This window comes from Schistocerca nitens, chromosome 4 (genome assembly GCF_023898315.1).
Source record: "Schistocerca nitens isolate TAMUIC-IGC-003100 chromosome 4, iqSchNite1.1, whole genome shotgun sequence".
NCBI classification, from domain to species: Eukaryota; Metazoa; Arthropoda; class Insecta; order Orthoptera; family Acrididae; genus Schistocerca; species Schistocerca nitens.
The window spans coordinates 685,277,639-685,304,750 of record NC_064617.1 but is presented as its reverse complement, the minus strand read 5'-3'; the positions used below and the strand labels follow the sequence as shown (position 1 = coordinate 685,304,750).

Below are 27,112 nucleotides of genomic sequence, written 5' to 3'. Positions count from 1 at the left end.
CACTGGAGGCTGCATGGGTCCACATCCCCGTTGTACCTTCCAGAACCTCACTGACCCTTCCTGCAAGTCTCGCAGCGGTCCGCGCTGCAGAACGTGATTATTCAGGCTTTTGATGGGAGGCCGCTGTGTGCCTGACGCAGGTTAATGCTTGTCCGGAAGGGCCAGAATGGATAAAGCGTAGCTTACTCACCACAACGCCCCTCTGCACGCTTAGCCCTGGCGGCTGCAGGGAGGAGGTGTTGACGTAGAAGCGCAATCCCGACCACTTGCCAGAGGAGGACACTCGACGCGGCAGCAGCTCCCCGTCCCGCGAGTGTGTCCTGCAAACAGTGCTCTGCTTTCATCTATGTTCTTGTATCCAGTTTATACTTCCACCTACCTCATATTTTCTTTCCTTGTACTCCTTTTGTTTCGCCTCTTCGACCTCCTTGTAGTCCTTTTGTTCCACCTCTTCAAAAAAATGGTTCAAATGGCTCTGAGCACTATAGGACTGAACATCTGTGGTCATCAGTCCCCTAGAACTTAGAACTACTTAAACCTAACTAACCTAAGGACATCACACACATCCATGCCCGAGGCAGGATTCGAACCTGCGACCGTAGCGGTCACGCGGTTCCAGGCTGAAGCGCCTAGAACCGCACGGCCACACCGGCCGGCTCCACCTCTTCGTCCTGGTCTAATGACTGTTCACAATTGGAAGAGCTTCAACAAGTGGAAGCTTTCAGCAAAAAACGCTTATTGTTCTTGTATACAAGGAGTCGACATTTCGTGTTTTCTCTTCCTAAGCCATCCATGAGCTAGCGGCGTTGCCACAGTTGTGACATCGATTCCCGTGAGATCACCGAAGATAAGCGGTGTCGGACCTTCCTAGCACTTGGACGGGTGACCGTCAGGGTGTGTACCAAGCGCTGTTGGTAAGCGGGGTGCACTCACCCTTTGTGATGCCAATTGAGGAGCTACTAGACTGAGAAGCAGCGGCTCTGGTCACGAAACTGACACCAGCCGGGAGAGCGGTGTGCTGACCTCATGCCTCTCCATATCCGCATCCAGTGACGCCTATCACCGAGGATAGGCAGTTGGTCGGTACCGTCGGGCCATCCGAGGCCTGTTAGGACGGAGTAAGTCATCCATAGGAGTTCAGTTCTATAGACCGATAAAGGAATTAATTGCACCACCCTAAGTGACATCACCGTTCGTTTTAGTCTTCAGACGCTTGTAGCCAGTAGCGCGATCGTGAGCTCTGACTCCCATCGCTTCTTGGCTGATCGATCCGCCACCGATATCTCTGCTTGAGTGCCTGAGTTCCAAAGAAAATCTTTGTACGAGTTGATACGGTCTTACAGACTAGTGATCCCGAACAGCTAACGTTTTACTTCTCAAAAAATATTGAGCTTAGTACTTCATGGCATTTCCTGCAATCCGATAAGATCGTTGACAATGAATCAGGTTAGGGAATGCTGTTATTGCTGAAACAACCGGTTTCCGGTTATATTTTCGGTAATATGTTTCTTTTCACGGCAGTTTAACCTGATTGTTATAACCGGTTTTCGGTGTTTTATTCCTGTAATAAACGAGGGAAACGAACAAAGATTAAAAATTTTTAGTTCAGTTTCAAGATACATGGAACCAAAACATTAAATTAAACAGGCACCGTTCGCTGCTTTACTCGAATAATGAGCGGTTGAATGCTACAAAAAATGATCGGTAGTCTCCTATCGATTCTAATTTTTTGAAACTCTGCTCAAACATCACGTTGTGATCGGGGAACATGACAATATTTCGGGATTACCAATCGTCAGAGTCAAAGGGTGAAAACTGAGGTTGAAGAACTCTATTTTTCGTGTTAATTTGTCCGTTTTGAAGGGCTGCACCTAGATAAAGGCGTATTATGAAGGGACAGCATCAGATCAGCCATTATCTATTTTTATTGCATACTATGAATGACTTCTTGTTAAGCTTTTAATTGTTTACTGTTAACAATTATTTCCTTCCTCTTTTATTATTTCATAGAAATGGCTGACAAATCTTTAATCTTTTAGCGCAAACGAAGCATTAGGTTTCATTGCTACGTCACTTCATAAAAATATTTCCACTAGGTCCTGTGCCCTTCTGCAATACTACGGATGTCCGGCGACGACTGCGAGAAACTACCTTACGGACGAGTAGGGTGCATGTCTTGCCCACCGCATAGACACGCGTACCGTAGCCAAGATACACGGCAACAAGTCCATTATTTTCTCAGGAATACTGTACCAATTCTTGTGCCATGTGTTTGTTGCTCGTATTTGTCGACATTTTTATTAAAATAGCACGGTTCGCTTTTCGCATATCCTATTATAAATCAATATTTCAAACCAATTCAAATTTTAGGAATAAAAATTACTTTTTTAAAACAAAGGTTTATTTAAAAACGAAAAATTTTTGCATTGATTTATATTTTGATATCTCGATTTTTTATACAGTTGTTTGTAAAAAATAAAAAAAATACCTGTTATAACCGAAACCGAACAAACCGAAATACCGGTTTTTCAAAAAATACCGGTATCGGTTTTAATCGGTCAATTTTTTCCATCCCTACATCGGGCTACACATAACACTGGACAAGTTTGTCTGAAGGAATATCGCTACTTGGAGGGCCTCTACAATTATGCTGCGTCTGAACACTTTAAATTTCTTCCGTGGTTTCATTGAAATAGAATAGGTGAGTATGATAAGGAATTGTGTCTGAACCTAACAGAGTCATTATTCCTCGTGCGCCTAGATGTTTGAAGGGGGCGACTTCCTTGGTTCTCCGTTATACAAATGCGCAGAGCTGTTGAAACAGCGACAACTGTCCGATTTCTGTTTCTAATTGGATGCATTCATATCGCAAACCGGCAAGAAACGTAACACAAGTCAAAAAATGGAAATTTTTAGTTCAGTCACTGGCATTTACGTGCGAAGTGCCGCAACGTGCACGAAAACTATAAAGGAATTTGCTGCCAAAAATACTTACTTGAAATGTAAATGACGCTTATTCTATTTTTATATAGGTTTTACAGAATTTATTCTTTGAATATTTTTCTTTTCTCGTATTGCATATTTAACAGTGTCACTGTTTTTGCCGGGGTGAGATATATTTGCTTTTAATGTGTAGCAATGACCTCACTCTCCAGGATTGATTTGACTTGATTTTATCAAGGAAGCTAAAATAGCTTCTTCAGGTCTAGTTGTCCCGAAGATTAAGTATCTTTTACTCTCCAATGCCATGAATTCGAAGATTAGGTGTGATGCAGTTTCTTCTCCCTCATCACAGATCCTACATTTAGGGTCCTCTTCCGTTATACTCATCGTGTGTAGGTATTTTTTGAAATTCCCATGGCCGGTCGTCAGTCCAGTCATGAGTTTGATCTCTTTCCTGTTCAATCCCAGGATTACAGAGCTTCTTTTAAAACATAGCTTAGTCATCATTATCTTACCATGTTTTTGTTTATGGACCTTGGTCCAATATCCTACGCGCTGTTTCCTAAGCCAGAACCGTAGTTCTAATTTGATCATATCCTTGGTGATTGTCAGGACAGGTTCTGGTCCAATAAATGGAGTTGTTGCCCTCATCCTAGCCAGTTTGTCGGCTTGTGCATTGGCACAGATCCATGAGTAAGCACGGACCCAGACTAGGTTTACCCTATTGCTTCCCCCTAGCTCCACCAGAGCCCGGTGGCATTCTGCAACAATCTTAGATCTTGTTGCAGGGACTGCCAATGACTTCAGGGCTGCCTGGCTGTCTGAATAGATGTAGATGCTACGGTCCTTGTAGCACCTTGTAGCATATTCTCCTCCACACATGCCCTGATTGCAGTAATTTCGGCTTGGAATACAGAGGCCTGTTTCCCTAGAGAGATGATGCCTTCCAGTCTTGGCTGAACCCCATGCACCCCTGCCCCAACGCCTTGATCTATTTTCGACCCATCATTGAACTAAACGATGTCCTCCGTATGGTGTCCAACTGTTTTTTCCCACTGCTCCCTGCTTCCAATTATTATATTTTAAGGCTTGCAGAAGCAGTTGGGAGTTATTATATAGTCGGCAGGCATTTCCCCAGCGATTCCTATATTTACCTCACGCACTATGTTAGTGTGTGATTCTCGATATCCGAATGAGACCCAGTTTTTGCGAGTTTTAAGTCTGTGTGCCCCAGCTGCTGCCACCATCTTGACGCAAAGGTGTAGTGGAGGCATGTCTAGCATGGCTTCCTTTCCAGCGGTTGGTGTGCTGCTAATTCCGTCTGTTGTGGCTAAGCAGGCCAATGTCTGCACCTTAGCAAGCTCCTTAGCTGCAGCCCGCTGTTCTACCTTCTTCCACCACACTACGGCCCCGTAGGAAATCCTAGATCTGACCTCTGTGGTGTATATCCAGTGCATACCGCCGGGGCTTAGGCCCCAGTTTTTGTTACAAGCCCTTCTAGTACTCACTAGAGTAATTTTTGCCTTGGAGCAGATACTCTTAATGTGAGGGGTCCATGTTAGCTTCTCATCTAAGGTTACCCCTAGATACTTCACCGTCCCCTTCACAGATAGATTTTCATCGAATATGTCTCTTCGTAAATGTCACCACAACAGTATTCTTAGGATTAACCCTCAGATCCTGTTTGATGCACCAATTTTGCACAATGTCCAAACTTCCTTGTGCCATATTTCTAACTGTGTCAGTAAATTTGCCAAGTATTACTATGACACGGTCCTCTGAGTATCCTTGGCAGGAGCATTGTCTGGAATTTAATTCCTCAATGAGTTCGTTCCCACTATATTCCACAATAGAGGGGACAAACCTCCTCCTTGTGGGCAGCCTCTATTGGTGTTAATTACTACCTTTTCATCCATCATGGTAGCCTCTACTTTCCTTCCACTAAACATGGCCCTGGTCCACCTACATATAGTGGTCACCATGTCATGCACCTCTGCTGTCCTTGCCACAGAATCGAAGGTCGTGTTACTGAAGGCCCCCTCGATATCCAGGAAGATGCAGAGGGCTATTTCTTGGAAGTGAAGTGCTTTCTCCACCTTCCCAACGAGTTGGTGGAGAGCTGACTCGCATGATTTACCTGGTTGATATGTGTGTTGGTTTGAATGTAGAGGGGCCCTACTTAGCCTCCTCTCCACAACATATACATTACCTAGTTTTTCCAATGTTTTGAGAATGAAGGAGGACAGACTGATTGGTCTCATATCCTTAGCCTTGGTATGATCAATTTTCCCTGGCTTTGGAATGAAAACAACCCTCACTGCCCTCCAAGCGTTGGGAATGATTCCTGCTCCTAGGCTAACCCTGGATACTAACGGCTGTATGAGTTTTCGTTGTACTGTCACTTTTAGCTTCCAACTCTCTGTAGGGTGGAATAAGCTTGCCTCGTAGAGAAAAAAAATCATAAAATGGAAATAAATCACAGTTGTTAGATTACTGGCTGCAGGCATCATCTGCACCTGAGGAAGCGGAGCGACTTGGCAACGATGCAGAGAACGGACGTCGCGTCGAACAGCATCCTGTGATTGATTGCTGTAGTGATCGCCGTAAACAAGTAGGTTTCAGTCGCATCGTTATTTTGAGTCACACTTTTTTATATATCCCCGGTTGCAGCGGCTTTTCGCCACACAGTGCTGTTTCAACTACGCTCCGCAACAGAATCAGAGGATCACCTTTTCGAAACCTCGTAATTACCTTCCATTGTGACGCATATGTTTGAGATTTGGGTCAAAGGTGTGTACAACTATCCTCTGTAATGGTGCAAATGCATGGTTCTCCGCGACGTCACCATTGGGGTCGACGACGCTTCAAATTTGCACCAAATTTCACCACCAGTCCTGCCTAATGCCACCGTGGACATGTCACACGATGGGAACGTCGCCACAGCTGCTCGTACCTGTATTTCACCCCATCTTTTGATGCCTGTGCGATGGAGGTCAGAATCGCGACACCCAGCGTTGAAATTACCCATTTTTCTTACGAGTGGCTGGGGAAAATATTCCAGACACGCCACCTCTCTGAAACGGACAAAAATTCCTCATGGAGGTGGCATAAAAGCTGTAAATCAAGCCACCCCTTTTCTTGGGGCGTTGATTCCCATGCATTCGTCGTCGAATACGACAGTTCGCAGTGCGATGTGAAACAAGAAGACATTCTTGACAACCTTTGACACTTCTGACACCTGCTGATGTTTCAGTCCTTCCGAAGGACATGGTGGGGCTGCATTCGAACTGAATGTAATCCCGCCCCTTTGGAGCACACCGCGAGTGCCATTTTTGCTCTTGTGTACAGGATGGAACCACTAGCGCCCGTCCAAAACAATGAGACGAAATTTGAACGCTATCAGAGGTAGCAAAGGGCGCATATGCATTTTCAGCCCTCACGACAGAGGATCCCTGTAAGAAGCCCTCCCCCCCTTCTCTCCCAAGCTCGGGAGAACCGTTGGTGGTATTCAAATACGGCCTTTTTTTCGCATATGTCGACCTTGTTGTTTGAAGCGCCGTCGATCCTAAGAATGACGTCGCAGCGGGCCATACTTTTGCCGCATTACAGAGGAAGGCTTTCCGTGCCTTTGACCCACATTCCAAACATATGCGTCGCAATGGGAGGCAATTACAACGTTTCGAAAAAGTGATCCTTTAATTCTGCTGCGCAGTGTATAATTCGTAATAACTAACAATATATAGTTAATGTTCCATAAAATTTCAGGCGTGCGCCCGCATAAATTCAGCTTCTTCTTCTAATATTTCGGCTGAATACCGTCCAGCCATCTTCAGAGTGAGACGAGGTGACTGACGCTCCAGCACTTGCTCCGTCCTTTTACACCCGTGTATCTTTGGCCGCATTCGCAGTGGTTCGGTCGTCGGCTGTAAAAGGACGGAACAAGTGCTGGAGCGTCAGTCACTTCGGCTCACTCTGAAGATAGCTGGAAGGTATTTAGCCAAAATATTAGAAGAAGAAGCTGAATTTGTGCGGCTGCACGCCAGAAATTTTATGGGACAGTCTTTACGCCGCGAAAACATGACCTTGCACAACAATATACTTAATAGTCGAAACGAAAACGTTTTGTTCAAATTCGATAAACACAGTACAACATTGGTTAATGGTCAAGGACATCACAAATCACAATCCAAATAAACGAGTACCGAGTAAAGTACTAAAAGCTGGCAAAAACCCACCGTGGTCTGATGACACTATGCGAAGAGTTTTGTGAAAACAGAGACTACTACATTCTCGTTGCTAAAGAGAATCTCAGTAAACTGCTAGACAAAACTCATGTGTGTATAAGAAAGGCGATGCGTGAAGAGAACAATTTTTTAGAAGGTCAAGACTCGGCGAAGTCCGCCTACGTAGCTAAGTGGTCAGCGTATCTGACTGCCATGCGGAGGACGCGGGTTCGATTTCCGGTACGACCAGTGATTTCTTTTGTCGGTGAGAGCGCTGGAGCAGGGCGTACTCAGCGTCGTGATGCCAACTGAGGAGTTACTTGCATGAGAAGAGGCGGCTTCAATGTCTGGAAAGGCAACAACGGCCGGGAAAGTGATGTGCTAACGCTATGCTCCTCCAAACTGCACCCGAATGACGCCATAGGCAGACGACGACGCGGCGGTCGGTCGGTACTGGAGGGCGCGCCAGGGCCATTAGACGGAGCTGCAGCTTCACTTTTCTGGTCTCTGCGAAAGATCTGTCAGATAGTCCTAGGAAGCTGTGGTTGCATGTAAAGTCAATGAGAGGATACAAACCTTCATATTCTCGTGAATCAGTGTGGTAAAAATGGAAGTGAACGTATGACACCGTTGGCCGGGAGGCCCCATCCGGGGAAGTTCGGCCGCCAAGTGCAAGTCTTATTTCAGTCGACACCACACTGGGCGAACATCGCGCTAGTGATGAGGATGAAATGATCATGAGGACAACACAACACCCAGTCCCCGAGCGGAGAAAATCGCCACCCCGCCGGGGAATCGAGCCCGGGGCCCCCTGCATGGGAAGCGAGCACGTTTCCACCCAGCTAAGCAGGCGGACATCAGTGTGGTGTTCAAACTGTAGTAAACATACGGAAAGATGCAATATTAAATTTCACACTCAAAAATACACTCCTGGAAATTGAAATAAGAACACCGTGAGTTCATTGTCCCAGGAAGGGGAAACTTTATTGACACATTCCTGGGGTCAGATACATCACATGATCACACTGACAGAACCACAGGCACATAGACACAGGCAACAGAGCATGCACAATGTCGGCACTAGTACAGTGTATATCCACCTTTCGCAGCAATGCAGGCTGCTATTCTCCCATGGAGACGATCGTAGAGATGCTGGATGTAGTCCTGTGGAACGGCTTGGCATGCCATTTCCACCTGGCGCCTCAGTTGGACCAGCGTTCGTGCTGGACGTGCAGACCGCGTGAGACGACGCTTCATCCAGTCCCAAACATGCTCAATGGGGGACAGATCCGGAGATCGTGCTGGCCAGGGTAGTTGACTTACACCTTCTAGAGCACGTTGGGTGGCACGGGATACATGCGGACGTGCATTGTCCTGTTGGAACAGCAAGTTCCCTTGCCGGTCTAGGAATGGTAGAACGATGGGTTCGATGACGGTTTGGATGTACCGTGCACTATTCAGTGTCCCCTCGACGATCACCAATGGTGTACGGCCAGTGTAGGAGATCGCTCCCCACACCATGATGCCGGGTGTTGGCCCTGTTTGCCTCGGTCGTATGCAGTCCTGATTGTGGCGCTCACCTGCACGGCGCCAAACACGCATACGACCATCATTGGCACCAAGGCAGAAGCGACTCTCATCGCTGAAGACAACACGTCTCCATTCGTCCCTCCATTCACGCCTGTTCAAATGGTTCAAATGGCTCTGAGCACTATGGGACTCAACTGCTGAGGTCATAAGTCCCCTAGAACTTAGAACTACTTAAACCTAACTAACCTAAGGACATCACACACATCCATGCCCGAGGCAGGATTCGAACCTGCGACCGCAGCAGTCGCGCGGCTCCGGACTGAGCGCCTAGAACCGCTAGACCACCGCGGCCGGCATTCACGCCTGTCGCGACACCACTGGAGGCGGGCTGCACGATGTTGGGGCGTGAGCGGAAGACGGCCTAACGGTGTGCGGGACCGTAGCCCAGCTTCATGGAGACGGTTGCGAATGGTCCTCGCCGATACCCCAGGAGCAACAGTGTCCCTAATTTGCTGGGAAGTGGCGGTGCGGTCCCCTACGGCACTGCGTAGGATCCTACGGTCTTGACGTGCATCCGTGCGTCGCTGCGGTCCGGTCCCAGGTCAACGGGCACGTGCACCTTCCGCCGACCACTGGCGACAACATCGATGTACTGTGGAGACCTCACGCCCCACGTGTTGAGCAATTCGGCGGTACGTCCACCCGGCCTCCCGCATGCCCACTATACGCCCTCGCTCAAAGTCCGTCAACTGCACATACGGTTCACGTCCACGCTGTCGCGGCATGCTACCAGTGTTAAAGACTGCGATGGAGCTCCGTATGCCACGCCAAACTGGCTGACACTGACGGCGGCGGTGCACAAATGCTGCGCAGCTAGCGCCATTCGACGGCCAACACCGCGGTTCCTGGTGTGTCCGCTGTGCCGTGCGTGTGATCATTGCTTGTACAGCCCTCTCGCAGTGTCCGGAGCAAGTATGGTGGGTCTGACACACCGGTGTCAATGTGTTCTTTTTTCCATTTCCAGGAGTGTATATTAATATTTGACGATACTCCGGTTATCGCATACACTCATCAACGGGGTGTAATAGAAAGGTGTGGCCAAACTTTTAGGAAACGTTCCTAACACGTACAGAAAGAACCTACGTTATATGGACATAGCTTCGGAAACGGTTTATTTCCATGTTAGAACTCAGATTTTACAACTCTTGAACATGCCAATCATGCGACACACGCAGGGAAAGAACCTATCAGAACGATATGAAACAATTTAATAAAGGAAATGTTGAACTTCCCTCCTTTCGCTATCGCATTGAACCACTGATGCCTGATGTATCACTGGACAATTGCGTATTGTTTCACAGCCCTCCACAATGCGGGCACGAACACTCTACGTCGTGTACTGGGGTTCCTTACACAACAGCTCTGAAACGCCTTCACAAATAAAAGTCTAATGGATTAGGTATGAAGAACATGGAGGCCAAGGAATCTGGAGGGCCACGTTTCGATGTCCCCGTCCTTCCATCCAGATTTAAGTTTTCCGGGATTTCCTTAAGTCTCTCGAGCCAAATGCTGTAATGTTTCCTTTGAAAAGAGCGTGGCCAATTTTATTCGCCATTCTTTCGTAATCGGAGCTTGTGCTCCATGTACAATGACCTCGCTGTCGATGGGACTTTAAACTCAATCTTCGTTTCTTCGTTGCTTCATTTTTCTGTGCGTCGAAAACCAACTGCGGATCGTTTCATGTAAGAAAACAATTCATATAATGCTAATACCATTGAGAGGTATTCATATTATTTTGAATACTCTGTCAGTTCTGTTCCTTACGTAAAAATCGATACGCATAGGTCATACAGAGCAAAAGCATGTAGTTGAGTTATCTTTGACTATTGCTACAGTATCTTTGTGTTGCTACGCGGTCTCAGCCTGAGAGCGCTAGCAAAATTACAAGCATTCTAAGTGGAACAGACGTATTTTGAAGAAAAATCATGAAATGCTCTTTAAAAGTGGGGTTTCAGATTGATGGAATTGGAGTAAGAATATTTTTGTAACAATTATGGAGAGAGAGGGAAAGGAAATTATTCGTGAGTCTTTCTGGAATGCTGATAGATTGAGGTAAGCGTGCAAATGCGTACCATTGTTTTGTGTTACTGAGATTGTAGTAACAAATTTAAGACAGAAGGATTGCTATACAGATTGCTCTGATGGAAAGATGGGATTCACCGTGGTTAAAGTTATTTCTTTAAGTCATGTTATGTAAACACAATTCTGAGCATTGGAAATACAGAAGCGTCCGATCTTACCCGTCGGCTTTGACCCATGACGTCACAAATACCGCGGAAACGAGTATAAACAATTCCAATATGGCGGATATAAAAACATCGCATACGTATTGTAAACACTGAAATACACAAGTTTCACAAAAAGCCTAATGACTGTAACGGGACAAGCGTGGGAAATTAGGGGTTTTTGGGTGCGGAGAAACTAAATATACAGAAATGTAGCGACCGACCGCCATTCAAAACCACGCAAAACAACGAAGTAAATCAACATCACAAAACTGACCAAATACCAATACGTGTTTAAAGAACATGTATACGTAATATGAAGCAATTTGATGAACATATTGATCAAATCAATATTTTCGAATCATAGGCGGCCGCTGCCGCGGCCGCATTCCAAAAAAAAACTCCCAACCTAACCTCAAGTGGGCTACGCTACAGATCAATATGTTCATCAAATTGCTTCATATTACGTATACATGTTCATTAGTGTCAAATCAATATTTTCGAATCATAGGCGGCCGCTGCCGCGGCCGCATTCCAAAAAAAAAACTCCCAACCTAACCTCAAGTGGGCTACGCTACAGATCAATATGTTCATCAAATTGCTTCATATTACGTATACATGTTCATTAGTGTCAAATCAATATTTTCGAATCGTAGGCGGCCGCTGCCGCGGCCGCATTCCAAAATAAAACTCCCAACCTAACCTCGTATTCAGGGCTACGCTACAGATCAATGTGTAGGTCCCTTACGTGAGGGGTCAAAGCCGACGCGTGAGATCGGATGTTTCCAACCTATACCCAATAGACAAAACATACATAAATAACCAAAAAAAAAAAAAACGGAACTTACCTCAAAAAAGTTCCAGCTCCACAAACTAGATTGGCCACCACAATCACACACATCTACAAACACGCCACAATCGCAAATCAAACTCCGCGCCGTAATGACGTCACACACCACAACACGCTTACGTCACGGGTCAAAGCCGACGGGTAAGATCGGACGCTTCTGTTGACCCTGAGCATTTAACTGATTTTTAATGTACTGCTCATGAAAGTAGTTTCATTTGAATTTTAGCAGAAATCATTTCATGCCATTTAAAATTCCCACTCTTCATTCAGTTTATTAAGTACATACGGATATTGCACTTTCTGGTAAGGAAATTTCACTTTTAGTTCTTTAATGTTACTTTGCCGCTGTCTGGTGTGTGCTGCTTTCGAGAAATTTGCAAAAATGTTTGTCAAGACTCGAAACTAAACTGAACTCTGCCCGAATAGGTCATGAAGGCCGAACGGTACCGACCGGCCGCCGTGTCATCCTCAGACCACAGGCGTCACTGGATTCGGATACAGAGGGGCATGTGGGTCAACAGAAACGTCCGATCTTACTCGTCGGCTTTGACCCGTGACGTAAGCGTGTTGTGGTGTGTGACGTCATTACGGCGCGGAGTTTGGTTTGCGATTGTGGCGTGTTTGTAGATGTCTTGTTTTTATTTGTGGTGCTCTTTGGTGGTGTGTTCGGTGGTTTATTTTGTTGTATAGTGTTTGTGTGTTGTATTTTGGAGTTGTGGGGGAGGGGGTTGACGTTTGGGTGGGTTGGGTTTTTATTTTAGTTCAGTATTTTTTCGTTGGTGTGTGTGTGTGTGTGTGTGTGTGTGTGTGTGTGTGTGTGTGTGTGGTGGCCAATCTAGTTTGTGGAGCTGGAACTTTTTTGAGGTAAGTTCCGTTTTTTTTTTGGTTATTTATGTATGTTTTGTGTATTGGGTATAGGTTGGAAACATCCGATCTCACGCGTCGGCTTTGACCCGTGACGTAAGGGACCTACACATTGATCTGTAGCGTAGCCCTGAATACGAGGTTAGGTTGGGAGTTTTTTTTTGGAATGCGGCCGCGGCAGCGGCCGCCTATGATTCGAAAATATTGATTTGACACTAATGAACATGTATACGTAATATGAAGCAATTTGATGAACATATTGATCTGTAGCGTAGCCCACTTGAGGTTAGGTTGGGAGTTTTTTTTTTGGAATGCGGCCGCGGCAGCGGCCGCCTATGATTCGAAAATATTGATTTGACACTAATGAAGCCTGTGGGGGGATGGGGGGGCACTGCAGACTCCCCCCACCGCATAACGACACATGATGATCAAATTTTGAAAAAAAATGAAAAATTTTTTCCGTACCTGCTAGACTGCATAAGTGCCGATGTATGTAGGTGTAAGGGAAGCTTTCGTTTCTTAGTTTTCTATTGGGGGATGTGATCGGTAGGTTCTGTTGAGCTATATAGGTTAAGGGAAGTGTCCGATTATGGATACGAATGTGTTTTTTGGTATTTGGTCAGTTTTGTGATGTTGATTTATTTCGTTGTTTTGCGTGGTTTTGAATGGCGGTCGGTGGCTACATTTCTGTATATTTAGTTTCTCCCCACCCAAAAACCCCTAATTTCCCACGCTTGTCCCGTTACAGTCATTAGGCTTTTTGTGAAACTTGTGTATTTCAGTGTTTACAATACGTATGCGATGTTTTTATATCCGCCATATTGGAATTGTTTATAGTCGTTTCCGCGGTATTTGTGACGTCATGGGTCAAAGCCGACGGGTAAGATCGGACGCTTCTGTATTTCCGATACGCATAGGTCATACAGAGCAAAAGCATGTAGTTGAGTTATCTTTGACTATTGCTACAGTATCTTTGTGTTGCTACGCGGTCTCAGCCTGAGAGCGCTAGCAAAATTACAAGCATTCTAAGTGGAACAGACGTATTTTGAAGAAAAATCATGAAATGCTCTTTAAAAGTGGGGTTTCAGATTGATGGAATTGGAGTAAGAATATTTTTGTAACAATTATGGAGAGAGAGGGAAAGGAAATTATTCGTGAGTCTTTCTGGAATGCTGATAGATTGAGGTAAGCGTGCAAATGCGTACCATTGTTTTGTGTTACTGAGATTGTAGTAACAAATTTAAGACAGAAGGATTGCTATACAGATTGCTCTGATGGAAAGATGGGATTCACCGTGGTTAAAGTTATTTCTTTAAGTCATGTTATGTAAACACAATTCTGAGCATTTAACTGATTTTTAATGTACTGCTCATGAAAGTAGTTTCATTTGAATTTTAGCAGAAATCATTTCATGCCATTTAAAATTCCCACTCTTCATTCAGTTTATTAAGTACATACGGATATTGCACTTTCTGGTAAGGAAATTTCACTTTTAGTTCTTTAATGTTACTTTGCCGCTGTCTGGTGTGTGCTGCTTTCGAGAAATTTGCAAAAATGTTTGTCAAGACTCGAAACTAAACTGAACTCTGCCCGAATAGGTCATGAAGGCCGAACGGTACCGACCGGCCGCCGTGTCATCCTCAGACCACAGGCGTCACTGGATTCGGATACAGAGGGGCATGTGGTCAGCACACCGCTCTCCAGGCCGTATGTCAGTTAACGAGACCGGAGCCGCTACTTCTCAGTCAAGAAGCTCCTCAGGTTTCCTCACAAGGGCTGAGTGCACCCAACTTGCCAACAGCACGCGGCAGACTGAATGGTCACCCATCCAAGTACTAGCCAAGCCCAAGAGCGCTTAACTTCCGTGATCTAACGGCAACCGGTGTTACCACACTGCGGCAAGGCCGTTGGCCTCGTAAAGACTCCAGGTAAGTGAAAATACAGTTTATGGTCAGCAATTTCTTTATAAGTTCAGTTGCGCATTTATTTCAGGCGTCAGGTTGCATTCAGGGCAGCATTGCATTTTTATGGAAACAGTTGGCTTCAGTTTGTAGACAGTGTTGAGAAAATGGTATTAGTCTTTGTATAATTCGATGTAGTCAGAGTTTTGCACAGTACACGAGTTTAAGTAAGGAATTAGTTTGTGTGGTAATCATTTTGAGAGTGTCTGGTAGACAGTTTTAGGAAGATTGGCTCAGACAGAGACAAGCAGACAAGCGGTTAAGTTACACATTATGTTTCTGAGTGTATCCCACGATTAATGTGATTCTACAGAGAACTAGAAAATGTGCTCTAACATGAAAGTTAAACGTTTCCAGACCCGTATCCACATAACAAATTTTACTCCTGTGTGTACGAACATTTCCTGAATGTTAGTCCATACCTTTTTGTGATATCCTTTGGAGAAACATGTAAGGCTGCTGAAGGTGAACGATGCTCTAGCCACTGTCCAAATTGCTGCTAGATTCGATTCTGCATACCCTACTAAATTGTCCTCTATCCTAGCTCAGGCCGACCGAAGTGGCCGAGCGGTTCTAAGCGCTTCAGTCTGGAACCACGCGGCTGCTACGGTAGCAGGTTCGAATCCTGCCTCGGGCATGGATGTGTGTGATGTCCTTAGGTTACTCAGGTTTACATAGTTCTAAGCCTAGGGGACTGATAACCTCAGATGTTAAGTACCATAGTGCTTAGATCCATTTGAACCATTTTTTTCCTAGCTCAGATTTATCGGGAATCGTTCGCGGAACAAATACGGCTCTAAGTACTATGGGACTTAACATCTGAGGTCATTAGTCCCCTAGAACTTAGAACTACTTAAACCTAACTAACCTAAGGACATCACACACATCCATGCCCGAGGCAGGATTCGAACCTCGACCGTTGCAGCAGCGCGGTTCCGGACTGAAGCGCCTAGAACCGCTCGGCCACAGCGGCCGGCGCGAAACGAATAGTCTCACGTAAGTGGAAGACAACTTAGACAGTCTTCCATATGGTGAGAGTAAAACGAGGGGATCCGTGAATTAGAAACCAATATCGATCGATGAAATCCTTCTGTTGCAGAATCCCCGAGCATATTCTACGCACAAACATTGGGACATCCTGGAAAGAAAAGTACGTTTTCCTCAGAAAATCAGTATAGATTTGGGACAAACCCCTCTCGTTAAACACAGCTTGCAAACACTAATTATAGGTGAACTTTCGTGTCACCGTATTTCCGAAAAGCTTTGGTGTATAGCATCGACAACTACCAACCTACACTCTATCAGAGGTGGCATCTTGTGAGATGTGTGGTTGACTTGATGAATTGACTTGATGAATATTTGATTAAGGGAACACTGTGCGCTATACTAGACATGCATTGGAAAACGAAAAAAAGTGGAATGGTCTATGGCATTAATGGCCTGGCGATCTCGCCTATGCTTTCCAATTGACGTAATTTCGGTAACTTGCGCGTCTTAGTAGAACAGATTAAATGAAATGATCATGACGACACAAACACTCGATCCCAGAGCGAAGAAAATCAATCTCCCCCCGCCCCTAACGGAAACGAAAGTAACATCGTATATGCCCCAAGGAAGCGTAACGGGATCTCCATTGTCTTCCAAACACAAAAACGATTCGTAAGGCAGGATCATCAGAGCTACAAGATTGTTCGCTGAGAATGCTGCTGTCTACAGAAAAATATTATCGTTGGACAAAAATTGCATTTGGTGTAATGAATGGCAGCTTTCTTTAAATTTTGGTTAATGCGCGGTAACACCCATAACATGGAAAGCGAAGGCATTGATAGCCAATCAGGAGATCAGTAGATTATACCTGCAACACGTCATGTCGTTTAAAAATTTGAAAGTATTGCTAGAAAGCAAAGGGTCTGGGAAAGGGCAGAGCATCTGTTTACAAAATGCTACTGGGACCAGTTCCAGACTTACGCTCGTGGGTCTGGGGTCCTTATCAAATAGAAGTCACAGCAAACAGTGAAATTTTCAATCTGCGCTAATATGAACTTCCTTGCAGCTGAAAACATTGCCCTGGACCGAAAGTCAAACTTGGGGCCTTTACCTCGGGACCTTAGCCTTGTGCTAGCAGGTGCTCTGCACGGTTCAGTCATATTAACGTGGCCATCGCCTATATTCGACGTCAACGTGAAATAACCAAGCGCAGATGTTATGTGGCAGAATCAGCAGTGGAGGGTATATAAAGGGTGTCGGGGATCGCGGGAACCTGCGCATTCGTTGTCAAATGGTTCAAATGGCTCTGAGCACTATGCGACTTAACTTCTGAGGTCATCGGTCGCCTAGAACTTAGAACTAATTAAACCTAACTAACCTAAGGACGTCACACACATCCATGCCCGAGGCAGGATTCGAACCTGCGACCGTAGCGGTCGCTCGGCTCCAGACTGTAGCGCCTAGAAACGCACGGCCACTCCGGCCGGCAGTCGTTGTCATAACGCGGAAACGGAGCGATTTATCTGACGTCCAAAAGGGCATGATCATTGTCTTTCGGACCGAGGGTGACAGCATTTCCGAAGTGGCTAAATCTGTAAACCGTTGGCGTGCCGCTGTGTTTAAAGCATACCGTACATGTCAAATGACGCTTTCCAGATCCGGCGCTGAGGTAACTGGGGTGCTCCACGGGCCATAGACGGCTGAGGTGACGCGTACGTGAGAAGTGCTGCTGACCACCCAGATGAGCTGAGGGGCTACTAACAGCGTCTTCTCAACGAACGTTGCTGCATATGAACCTCCGCTGCAGGCGCCAGGTTCACACACCCATACTGACTGCTGTTGATCGGCGACGTAGGATGGAATTTGCAAGGCAGTACCTCAACTGGACGTCCACTGAATGGCCTTTCAGATGAACTGCGCTTTGTGATCCATCGGATAGACGGCTTTTGGCGTGTACGGCGTTAAAAGTCTGGAAGCAAACTGCTGTGTCTAGACAAGACAGTCTAGACACAAGGGAGGTAGCCGAAAGGGCACGCGTCAACTCAAGCCGTCTTGCGTCAAGTCTGAAACAGGATACGTGATGAAAGCTATAAAGAAAAAAACGGAGCTTCTCGTATACTTAACTTTAATTCTTTGTGGTACATTTCTCTTGATAATACAAGTGAGACTCTCTCCAGATATGGTTAATGGCGCCTTGCTAGGTCGTAGCCATGGACTTAGCTGAAGGCTATTCTGTCTCTCGGCAAATGAGAGAAAGGCTTCGTACGTGTAGTCGCTAGCAATGTCTTCCGTACAACTGGGGCGAGTGCTAGTAAGTCTCTCGAGACCTGCCTTGTGGTGGCGCTCGGTCTGCGATCCTGACAGTGGCGACACGCGGGTCCGACATGTACTAATGGACCGCGGCCGATTTAAAGCTACCACCTAGCAAGTGTGGTGTCTGGCGGTGACACCACACAAACACTGCAACTATCGTCGGAAGGGTCTACGGCAGAGTAGGAAGCGTTATGGTCTCTGGAATGCTTTCGTGGCACTTCCTGGATGATCGCGTTGGCCTGGAAGGCACAGTGCATCAACACAAGTATACATCTATCCTTGAGGCCATGTACTCACGTACATCTACCAGCAAGACAATGCAACGTGTCACACAACTCGCAGTGTACATACTTGGCTCGATGAGCAGAAGGATGAGTTTACCGTACTTCACTGGTCACTAAACTCCACCAGATATTTAAAGCCCTCTCGAGAATTTGTGGCACTTCATCGGTCGGGCTGTTCCTGCCATCGATCCTCGACGGAGAACCCTCGCGCAGCTGACCACGCCACTGCAGTCGGCATGGCGACACATCCATGTCGGTACCTTCCAGAACCTCACTGACTCTTCCTGCACGTCTCGCAGCGTCCGCGTTGCAAAAGCTGCTTACTCAGTTTGTTGACAGTGCATTTTCCCGCAATAGGCAAAGGTTCCGAGTTCGAGTCTCGATCCAGCTCACAGTTCTGATCCGCCAGGAAGTTTCATGACAGCAGACATCCAACGAATTCAGAGACGCGTAGCTACGACCGTTACAAGTCGATTATAGCCTACATGGAAGTGTGAACTTCAATGGGAGCCTTTGGACGTTGTGCTTGCGGAATCCCGTACGGTAAATTAGTGGAACTGTATTCGGGGGAGGGCTACGGAACTACACCGAAGCTACCACTATCGTCGTGGCCGTGCGGTTAAAGGCGCTGCAGTCTGGAACCGCAAGACCGCTACGGTCGCAGGTTCGAATCCTGCCTCGGGCATGGATGTTTGTGATGTCCTTAGGTTAGTTAGGTTTAACTAGTTCTAAGTTCTAGGGGACTAATGACCTCAGCAGTTGAGTCCCATAGTGCTCAGAGCCATTTGAACCATTTGAACCACTATCGTCTGTCAGGCGCAGGGATCATTGTAATCAGATAACAGTGATTAGGGTGCTTACGAGACATGTGGAGAGTTATTGTTCACTTACTTAATAAGTAAATGAAATAGGACAGAATTTTCTAATGCACAGAAAAAGAAGAAAAATTTACCGCAAGGCTGTATCAAGAGGGACGAACTTACCTTGACATGTGGTTGAATAAGGAGTTAAATGCGAAGCAGTATCCAATGTCGGTCAACAGGACTTCGAAGATATCACAGCAGTTCCGTGTCTCGCTACGCCAGTAGCAGGCATTGTGGAAAAACTCCTCGCACTTAGGCATCACCTATTTGAAAGAACACAATCAGCAATCCGTGTATAGTCGTAGTAGTGCATAAGCACGACCGTATTTTACTGGCTATTTTTAAGCTATTAAAAAAATTAACACCGACTAAATCTGCTAACTTGTAAAATTCATAGACAAACACGGTTCTTATTAATAAAAGAAAATGAAATTCTGAGTGGTTTGGGTGAAGAAATATGATATTTTATCTTGAACAGGCAAAACACAATCTGTCATAAGGTACTGGGTTCTTTAATACAAACAGGAATGCGAAGCTTAAGGACGAAAGTAACTGCCAAATAACATGAAAGTTGTACCATAGGTATGCATTTTCGACCCTATGTTTACTGACAAGGGAACCTCCCCATCGCACCCCCCTCAGATTTAGTTATAAGTTGGCACAGTGAATAGGCCTTGAAAAACGAAACACAGATCAATCGCGAAAACAGGAAGAAGTTGTGTGGAACTATGAAAAAAATAAGCAAAATATGCAAACTGAGTAGCCCATGCGTAAGATAGGCAATATTAAGAAGAGTGTGAGCCCAAGAACGCCGTGGTCCCGTGGTTAGCGTGAGCAGCTGCGAAACCAGAGGTCCTTGGTTCAAGTCTTCCCTCGAGTGACAAATTTACTTTATTTATTTTCGTAAAGTTATGATCTGTCCGTTCGTTCATTGACATCTCTGTTCACTGTAATAAGTTTAGTGTCTGTGTTTTGCGACCGCACCGCAAAACCGTGCGATTAGTAGACGAAAGGACGTGCCTCTCCAATGGGAACCGAAAACATTTGATCGCAACGTCGTAGGTCAACCAATTCCTCCACAGGAAAACACGTCTGATTTATTCTATACGACACTGGTGACGGCATGTGCGTCACATGAGAGGAATATGTTGTCGAATGGGTAGAAAGATTCTTCTACCTTGCCCGATTTCAGATTTGTTGTGGATGTTATAATCACTCCCAAAAAAGTGATGAAAACATAACGGACGGACAGATAATAGTTGTCTGAAAATAAAAAATTAAAATATTTCACTTGAGGGCAGACTTGAACCAAGGACCTCTGGTTCTACAGCTACGCACGCTAACCACGGGGCCACGGCTCTCCTGAGCTCACAAATTCCTTGATGTTGCCTATGTTGCGCATGGACTACTCAGTTTGTGTATTTTGCTTATTTTTTCATAGTTCCGCACAACTTCTTCCTGTTTTCTTGATTGATCTGTGTTCAGTTTTTCAAGGCCTATCCACTGTGCAACTTATAACTAAATCTGAGGGGGGTGCGATGGGGAGGTTCCCTTGTGAGACTTTTTTGCTTCTAGTATGGTGTACTTTCAACTGTATGCATTTACGCTATTAATTATGATACACCCTGTGTAGAAAGAACTGCTACAGTATAGTACAGAAGGTAATAAAGGAACACATAATAAAGAAATGACACTTGTATGCAAAGACAGTAATTGCACTTAAGTCACCACGATTGATGATAGCCCTCTGCACACTACAAAAAAAGCAACATGGTTCTTAATACCCATGCTGACCACAAGGTGGTAAGGACTTCTAGTGGCAGGGCGCTCTATTTCTCCACCAGCATGGATGACAGCTGCTGGGTGGTCGCTGGCGCATGTCGACGTGCCGCAATACGTCTCCTCAACGCATCTCACTCGCGCTCGATGAGATTTAAGTCGGGGAAAACGCGCAGGCCAGTCCATTCGCCGATTATCCTCACGTTCCGAGACTCCTCTACCTGTGCCGCTCGATGGAATCACGCATTATCGTCGATAATGCACCCCTGAAAAGACGCGTAGGGGAGGAAGAGTACAGCATCACAATAATATTGACCGGTGGGTGTTCGGTGTTAAACGATTTGGAGGTCTGAACACCAATGCATCTTATGTCTCCTCGCATTATAACACCTGGACTACCAAAACGATCGCGCTCGACAGTGTTGGACGTATCCTCATTGGTGCGAGGTGCGAACACGTAATGCACCCAGGAACATTGTCGAAGATGATCGTTTTTGTACTCCACGTGTTATGGTGTGGGGGGTAATGTTGCTTGGGCGAAGTGATCTCCAAATCCGAGAGTGCTAAATTAAGATAGTGCGGTGAATGTGGTGGGATAATCCAACAGAATTTTGCAGTTACTTCCATGGTTGTGTGGGCCTGACGATATCGTGTTACGAGCGAAAGTTTGCCTTCTTGTCGGTTCTGACTGAAAATTCTGACTTCCAAACTAGTCAGAGTCGTCTTCTAACGTTCTGAATTAATAGTCGAAGATTTCGAAAGGAATCGCACTTTGCCTGCCCCAGAAAACTGTGCACATAACTTTGCCTGCCGACGCCTGTGTCTTGAACTGCTTCTTTGTTGGGTGGAGCTGGCCAGTGTGGCCGAGCGGTTCTAGGCGCTTCAGTCCGGAACCGCGCGACTGCTACGGCCGCAGGTTCGAATCCTGCCTCGGGCATGGATGTGTGTGATGTCCTCAGGTTAGTTAGGTTTAAGTAGCTCTAAGTTCTTGGGGACTGTTGACATGAGATGTTAAGTCCCATAGTGCTCAAAGCCATTTGAACCATTTCTGTGATACACACCCGTTACCCCGAAGATGTCAGGAAATATCTAGAATAGAACAAGGGTGGAATTTGTATGTTGCCATTCCACGTACTGTCTTTTGGATTTCGGCTCGTAGTGGTGACACAATGTCTCGTCTGCATTGCTGATGGTGGTCAAATGGCCTCTGAGGTCATCAGTCCCCTAGAATATCGGTACCTGAAATTGCTCAGAAATGGTTCAAATGGCTTTGAGCACCATGGGACTTAACATCTGAGGACTCAGACCGCTAGACTTAGAACTACTTAAACCTAACTAACCTAAGGGCATCACACACATCCATGCCCGAGGCGGGATTCGAACCTGCGACCGTAGCGGTCACGCGGTTCCAGACTGTAGCGCCTAGAACCGCTCGGCCACCACGGCCGGCGATGGTGGTCAGATTGTTGGTTTGAGCCTAGTATTGGTCCAGCAGGTCCCAAGACGAATTTCCATTTAGTGATATTTTTCGTCTTATGTATCCGTGGAACCCATCTCGCACTCACTAGCGATAACCGAGGATACGTAACGTCTTATCTAAGCCACTGTAGCAGACATTCATCTGTGCACTCACTTACTTCGTCGTATTCCGCCGATCATCGATGTGGATCGAGACCCTGTTCATTATGAAGGAAGGCAGCTGAGTAGTGCCCAGCGCCTCACACCACTCACGTCTAATGCGCCGTCTAGATACACTTTGAGAGAGCGTTGACGGATTTCAGTTGGTGCGTTTTGTTCAGCATCGACAAATTCAAGGACCAAGGACACGTCTATGTTTTATACGCACTTGAAAGTCAGAAGCCGTCTTAGGATGCTCCCCTACTGCTGCAGTCCGCTGCAGGACAACATTATATTAGCGGGAGGAGTCGTCAATTAGTACTACACCAACACAGTCTTGCTCTAACTCTCAGAGACAACATACAAAATAGGAAGCTTTAGTTTCGAAATGAACCTCGCAGAAATGGCCGCACTATTGGTGCAAATCCCTGTTATTCCTTCGGCTGTTAATTATAGGATGACACACACGTAGAGGTAGAGCCCGAACGACAGTGAAGGTTTGTCGCATACTTAAAGCACTTCCACTTCTGCCACAGCTTCCTTCACCAATAATGTTATCAAATTCGAAGGGTTAGTAGATATAATTTAATTTATAGACAGGTTTTTGAAGCGATCCCCTGCTGTCAGCTATAAGACGTTGTTCATTAGGTAATTTCCTTCGTTAATGCGATGTGTGTAAAATTCTATGTCTTGTAGGAATTGTCTCGACAAATCTTTATCACAGATATCAAAAAGTGCCCGAGACAAACTGCAGCCTTGTCGTAAGCGTAGGCTTGTAATTACTTTATCATTTTCTTTTCTGGCAATGGTTATTTTGGACTTGTACTTAGTAATTTGAATCAAATTGTCTACATTGTTTGTTAAACATGGCTCTGAGCACTATGGGACTTACCATTTGAGGTCATCAGTCCCCTATAACTTAGAACTACTTAAATCTAACTAACCTAAGCACGTCACACACATCCACGCCCGAGGCAGGATTCGAACCTGCGACCGTAGCGGTCGCGCGGTTCCAGACTGAAGCGCCTAGAACCGCTCGGCTATAACGGCCGGCACATTGTATGTCACAGGGAGTAATAACGCTATTATAAATTGAAAAAAGGTACCTCGAATTTTGTACGATACTTTTGGCAGGGTCTGTTATTCTGCTTTGCCACACCAAATGATATTAATTAAATCAACATCTGTCTACTGCAAAAACAGACAGAGTGAGGGTCTGCCTTGTTATGTAGCGGCGTGAGTTATAGATGTGCGTTCTGAGAAGAGGCAAGGAAATAAAGTTCGTGGAGGACGAGATTAGGAATTGACCATGTTAATTCCAAAGGAATCATCGAGGGGGGGGGGGACACTTTGGCCTGCTCGTTCCCCAGACCTCAATCCCTTAGACTTCTGGTTATGGGGACACTTCAACGAATTCCTGTTGATCCATCATGGACAGGGGACATCGGGTGGTTAGGTAATTGACAATATCAATGAAATTTTAGAACAGTCGTGTAACTGAGATGTTATTTTATTTTATTTTGAAGGCTACCCGTTTCGGCATTTCTCTACGCCTTCTTCAGACCCCACATGCATCTCTCCAAACAAACAATAGTGTCATATAGTGACATGAGTCCCTGGATGTCGTGAATTCAATCGTTTCATTAGTGCTTCATTTGAAACCTTGAATTGCTATCAAATCTTCGAATGAAGCACTAGTGAAACGATTGAATTCACGACATCCAGGGATTTATGGCACTATATGACATTATCGTTTATTTGGAAAGATGCATATGGGGCCTGAAGATGGTATACTGAAATGCTGAAACTGGTAGCCTTCAAAATAAAATAAAATAAAACAACATCTTAGTTAAGGCTGTTGGAGAATTTCATTGATATTAACAATCTTCAAGGAATTGGTCTACGCAACGCCAATCAATGATGTGCAGACACCACAGAGTCACGTCTTCAACGCGTACCATCAGGTGCAGCAACAGCCGCGTTTACTTCAAAGGGTGGGTTATTCCTCACGCCGGAGGGCAGACGGGTGCATTGTTATGAATGGACGCCACGTTGAACACCTGTAAACACCCGTTTATCACAGAAAGTATTAATTTCCGGATCCATGAAAATATGCATTTCCGAAACGATACTCATAGGACTTAGTTTGGCTCTGAGCACTATGGGACTCAACTTCTCAGGTCATTAGTCCCCTAGAACTTAGAACTACTTAAACCTAACTAACCTAAGGACATCACACACATCCATGCCCGAGGCAGTATTCGAACCTGCGACCGTAGCGGTCTCGCGGTTCCACACTGCAGCGCCTAGAACCGCACGGCCACTTCGGCCGGCTAGGACTTAGTTTCTCTGTTTCGATAAGAACTACCACCTGTCAAATAATCAGAATTTTTTTTGAACACCCTGTGTAATCAATTTCGATCGGAACCCTCAGACTGCGATTCTATTCGCACTTGGCCAATTTTTCTTCTAGTGTTGCAAGTATAGGCATCGCTATTCTTATCAAATTTTAATGAAATATTTATGACTAATTTCACTGCGAAGGTGCAGTTAAAATGCATGAATGTTATGTGGAAGGACATTTACGTATAAAATGTGTTTCTGAAATGCATGTTAAAAATTAGAGGGCTGAAGAATGGGTCATAAAAAGCAACTTTCACCTAGAAACTCATGTCCGCATTGTTAGGCGTCATTTAAGTATTGCACGCGGTCAGGAAGGTAGGCATACAACCCGCCATCCGAGTTGACATGGTAGCAGATCTACAGGGCCACGTTTTCAACTTCTGTTTGACATCAGTGAAAAGAGAGGTGGGGCTGTCGTTTCATGACCTTAATTTGCAAACATTTATAAAAACTGGTCGAAATTACTCCCTTCATCTTTAACACATGCTGTGACGCCTGAGTGATTGTAGCACCCTTTGAAACACTACTGGCAAAGTGGGGATTGCATCATAGGCTGCCATAATTCGCGCTACCACCTCTTCATCCTTCTAGAAAGGTGTTTTTCAACAGATCTCAGGTGTCCATGGATGAGCAAATCAAGGGGTGTCAACGTGGTCCAAATGATTTCGCACCACGCGAGCACACTGCACAGAAGCACCATCATCTTCTTGGTACCACATGCGCTGTCGCACGTTGAGGGGGACATTTTCTAATATCTCTGGTAGTGTTTCCCTTAAGAAGATTAGATAAATGTTTACGTTTAGTCGTCTGGTGAGCATCTATGGACCAATCAGACTATCGCCTACCAAACCAGCCCAAACACATACAGCGAAGCGCTCTTGTTGACAACAAACAAAGATGGCGTGCAGACTTTCCTGTACCCACATGTGTTGACTGTGACTTTTAAACACATCTGCCCCTGTAAAGAATGCCTCATCTGTAAAAAGTACAAAGTGTAGAAATTCAGGTCGAATGGCACACTCGTGCAGAAGCCACTGGCAGAAGTTACTGCGACGCGAAATATCTTTTGGATTAAGGGCTTAAACTTCTGAAGGCGGTAAGGGTGCAAATTATCTTCATTCCAGACACATCATCGAGCTTGTTGAGGGCACGTTTTGTATCAGTGTTAAAAAATCCTCTTCGAATTCTTGTTGCGAACAATGTGTTAAGGACCACTCTCGTCCTGCCTTTGCACCTGTGTCACAAAATGAATGCATCGGGTTTCGATGGGGTGGGCCTTAAATACACATGCGCCATTACGATACCTTGTCAGTGGACAACTCACCTCAAGTACACCTCTTACACCCAAACCTCCAGATGTCGGACACCCAGATCGTTACCGAACGTTGTGTGTCGATGGAGTATCGACCAAAACACCGATTTAGTTCGTGCTGTGTGCTGTCGTCCAGTAGAAGATGTGTAAACGGTAATTAAAAGTAACACCACAACTACGGAGTATAGGCAAACTATATCTGTGACGTCTGAATTGAAAGTTCTCTGTTAAGTGAATTGGTAGGGCGTCAGATTGTCGTGCTAATGGTCCGGAATTCGACACCTATCTATACAAATGTACTCTGTAGGTTTGCTACTTTCAACTGAGAGGGATAAGAATATCTTGTAGAACAAAGTGGCAATTATATCAAAACGTTAGAAACAGTCAAAATCTAAATGCAGCAGCCCATTACAAACAGTATTGTAAGGTGCTTAAAAATGTTATTAGGAAGGCAAAAAGTAAGTGGTATGCAGATAGAATAGCTAAGTCTCAGGATAAAATTAAAACCATATGGTCAGTCGTAAAGGAAGTGGCTGGTCTGCACAGACAGGTTGAGGATATAGAATCAGGGCGTAGTGGGAATGTTCGTGTTACTGATAAGTCGCGTATATGTACAGTATTTAATAATCACTTTCTGAATATAGCAGGTGAACTAAATAGAAACCCAGTCCCAACAGAGAATCATATAGCGCTCTTAGAAAAAAGTGTTACGAGACTGTTACCTGAAATGCTCCTCCATGATACTGACAAGAGGGAGATTGACTTAATAATTAAATCACTAAAGACCAAGAACTCTCATGGATATGACGGGGTATCTAGCAGAATACTGAAGTATTGTTCTGTGTATGTTAGCCCAGTACTTAGCCATATCTGTAACTTTTCCTTTAGGAGTGGTCAG

At 45.4% G+C, this 27,112-nt stretch overlaps 1 protein-coding gene across 1 annotated transcript in view; it reads right to left on the bottom strand.

Moving 5' to 3' along the window:
- Nucleotides 1–27,112, bottom strand: part of LOC126252501 (pickpocket protein 19-like) — a 150,639-nt gene that overhangs the window by 83,172 nt on the left and 40,355 nt on the right. The window contains exons 5-6 of the mRNA XM_049953396.1: nucleotides 19,224–19,366; nucleotides 191–320 (exon numbers count right to left, since the gene is read on the bottom strand). Of these exons, the coding sequence (XP_049809353.1) occupies nucleotides 191–320; nucleotides 19,224–19,366 (273 nt within the window). The remainder of the gene's footprint in view (nucleotides 1–190; nucleotides 321–19,223; nucleotides 19,367–27,112) is intronic.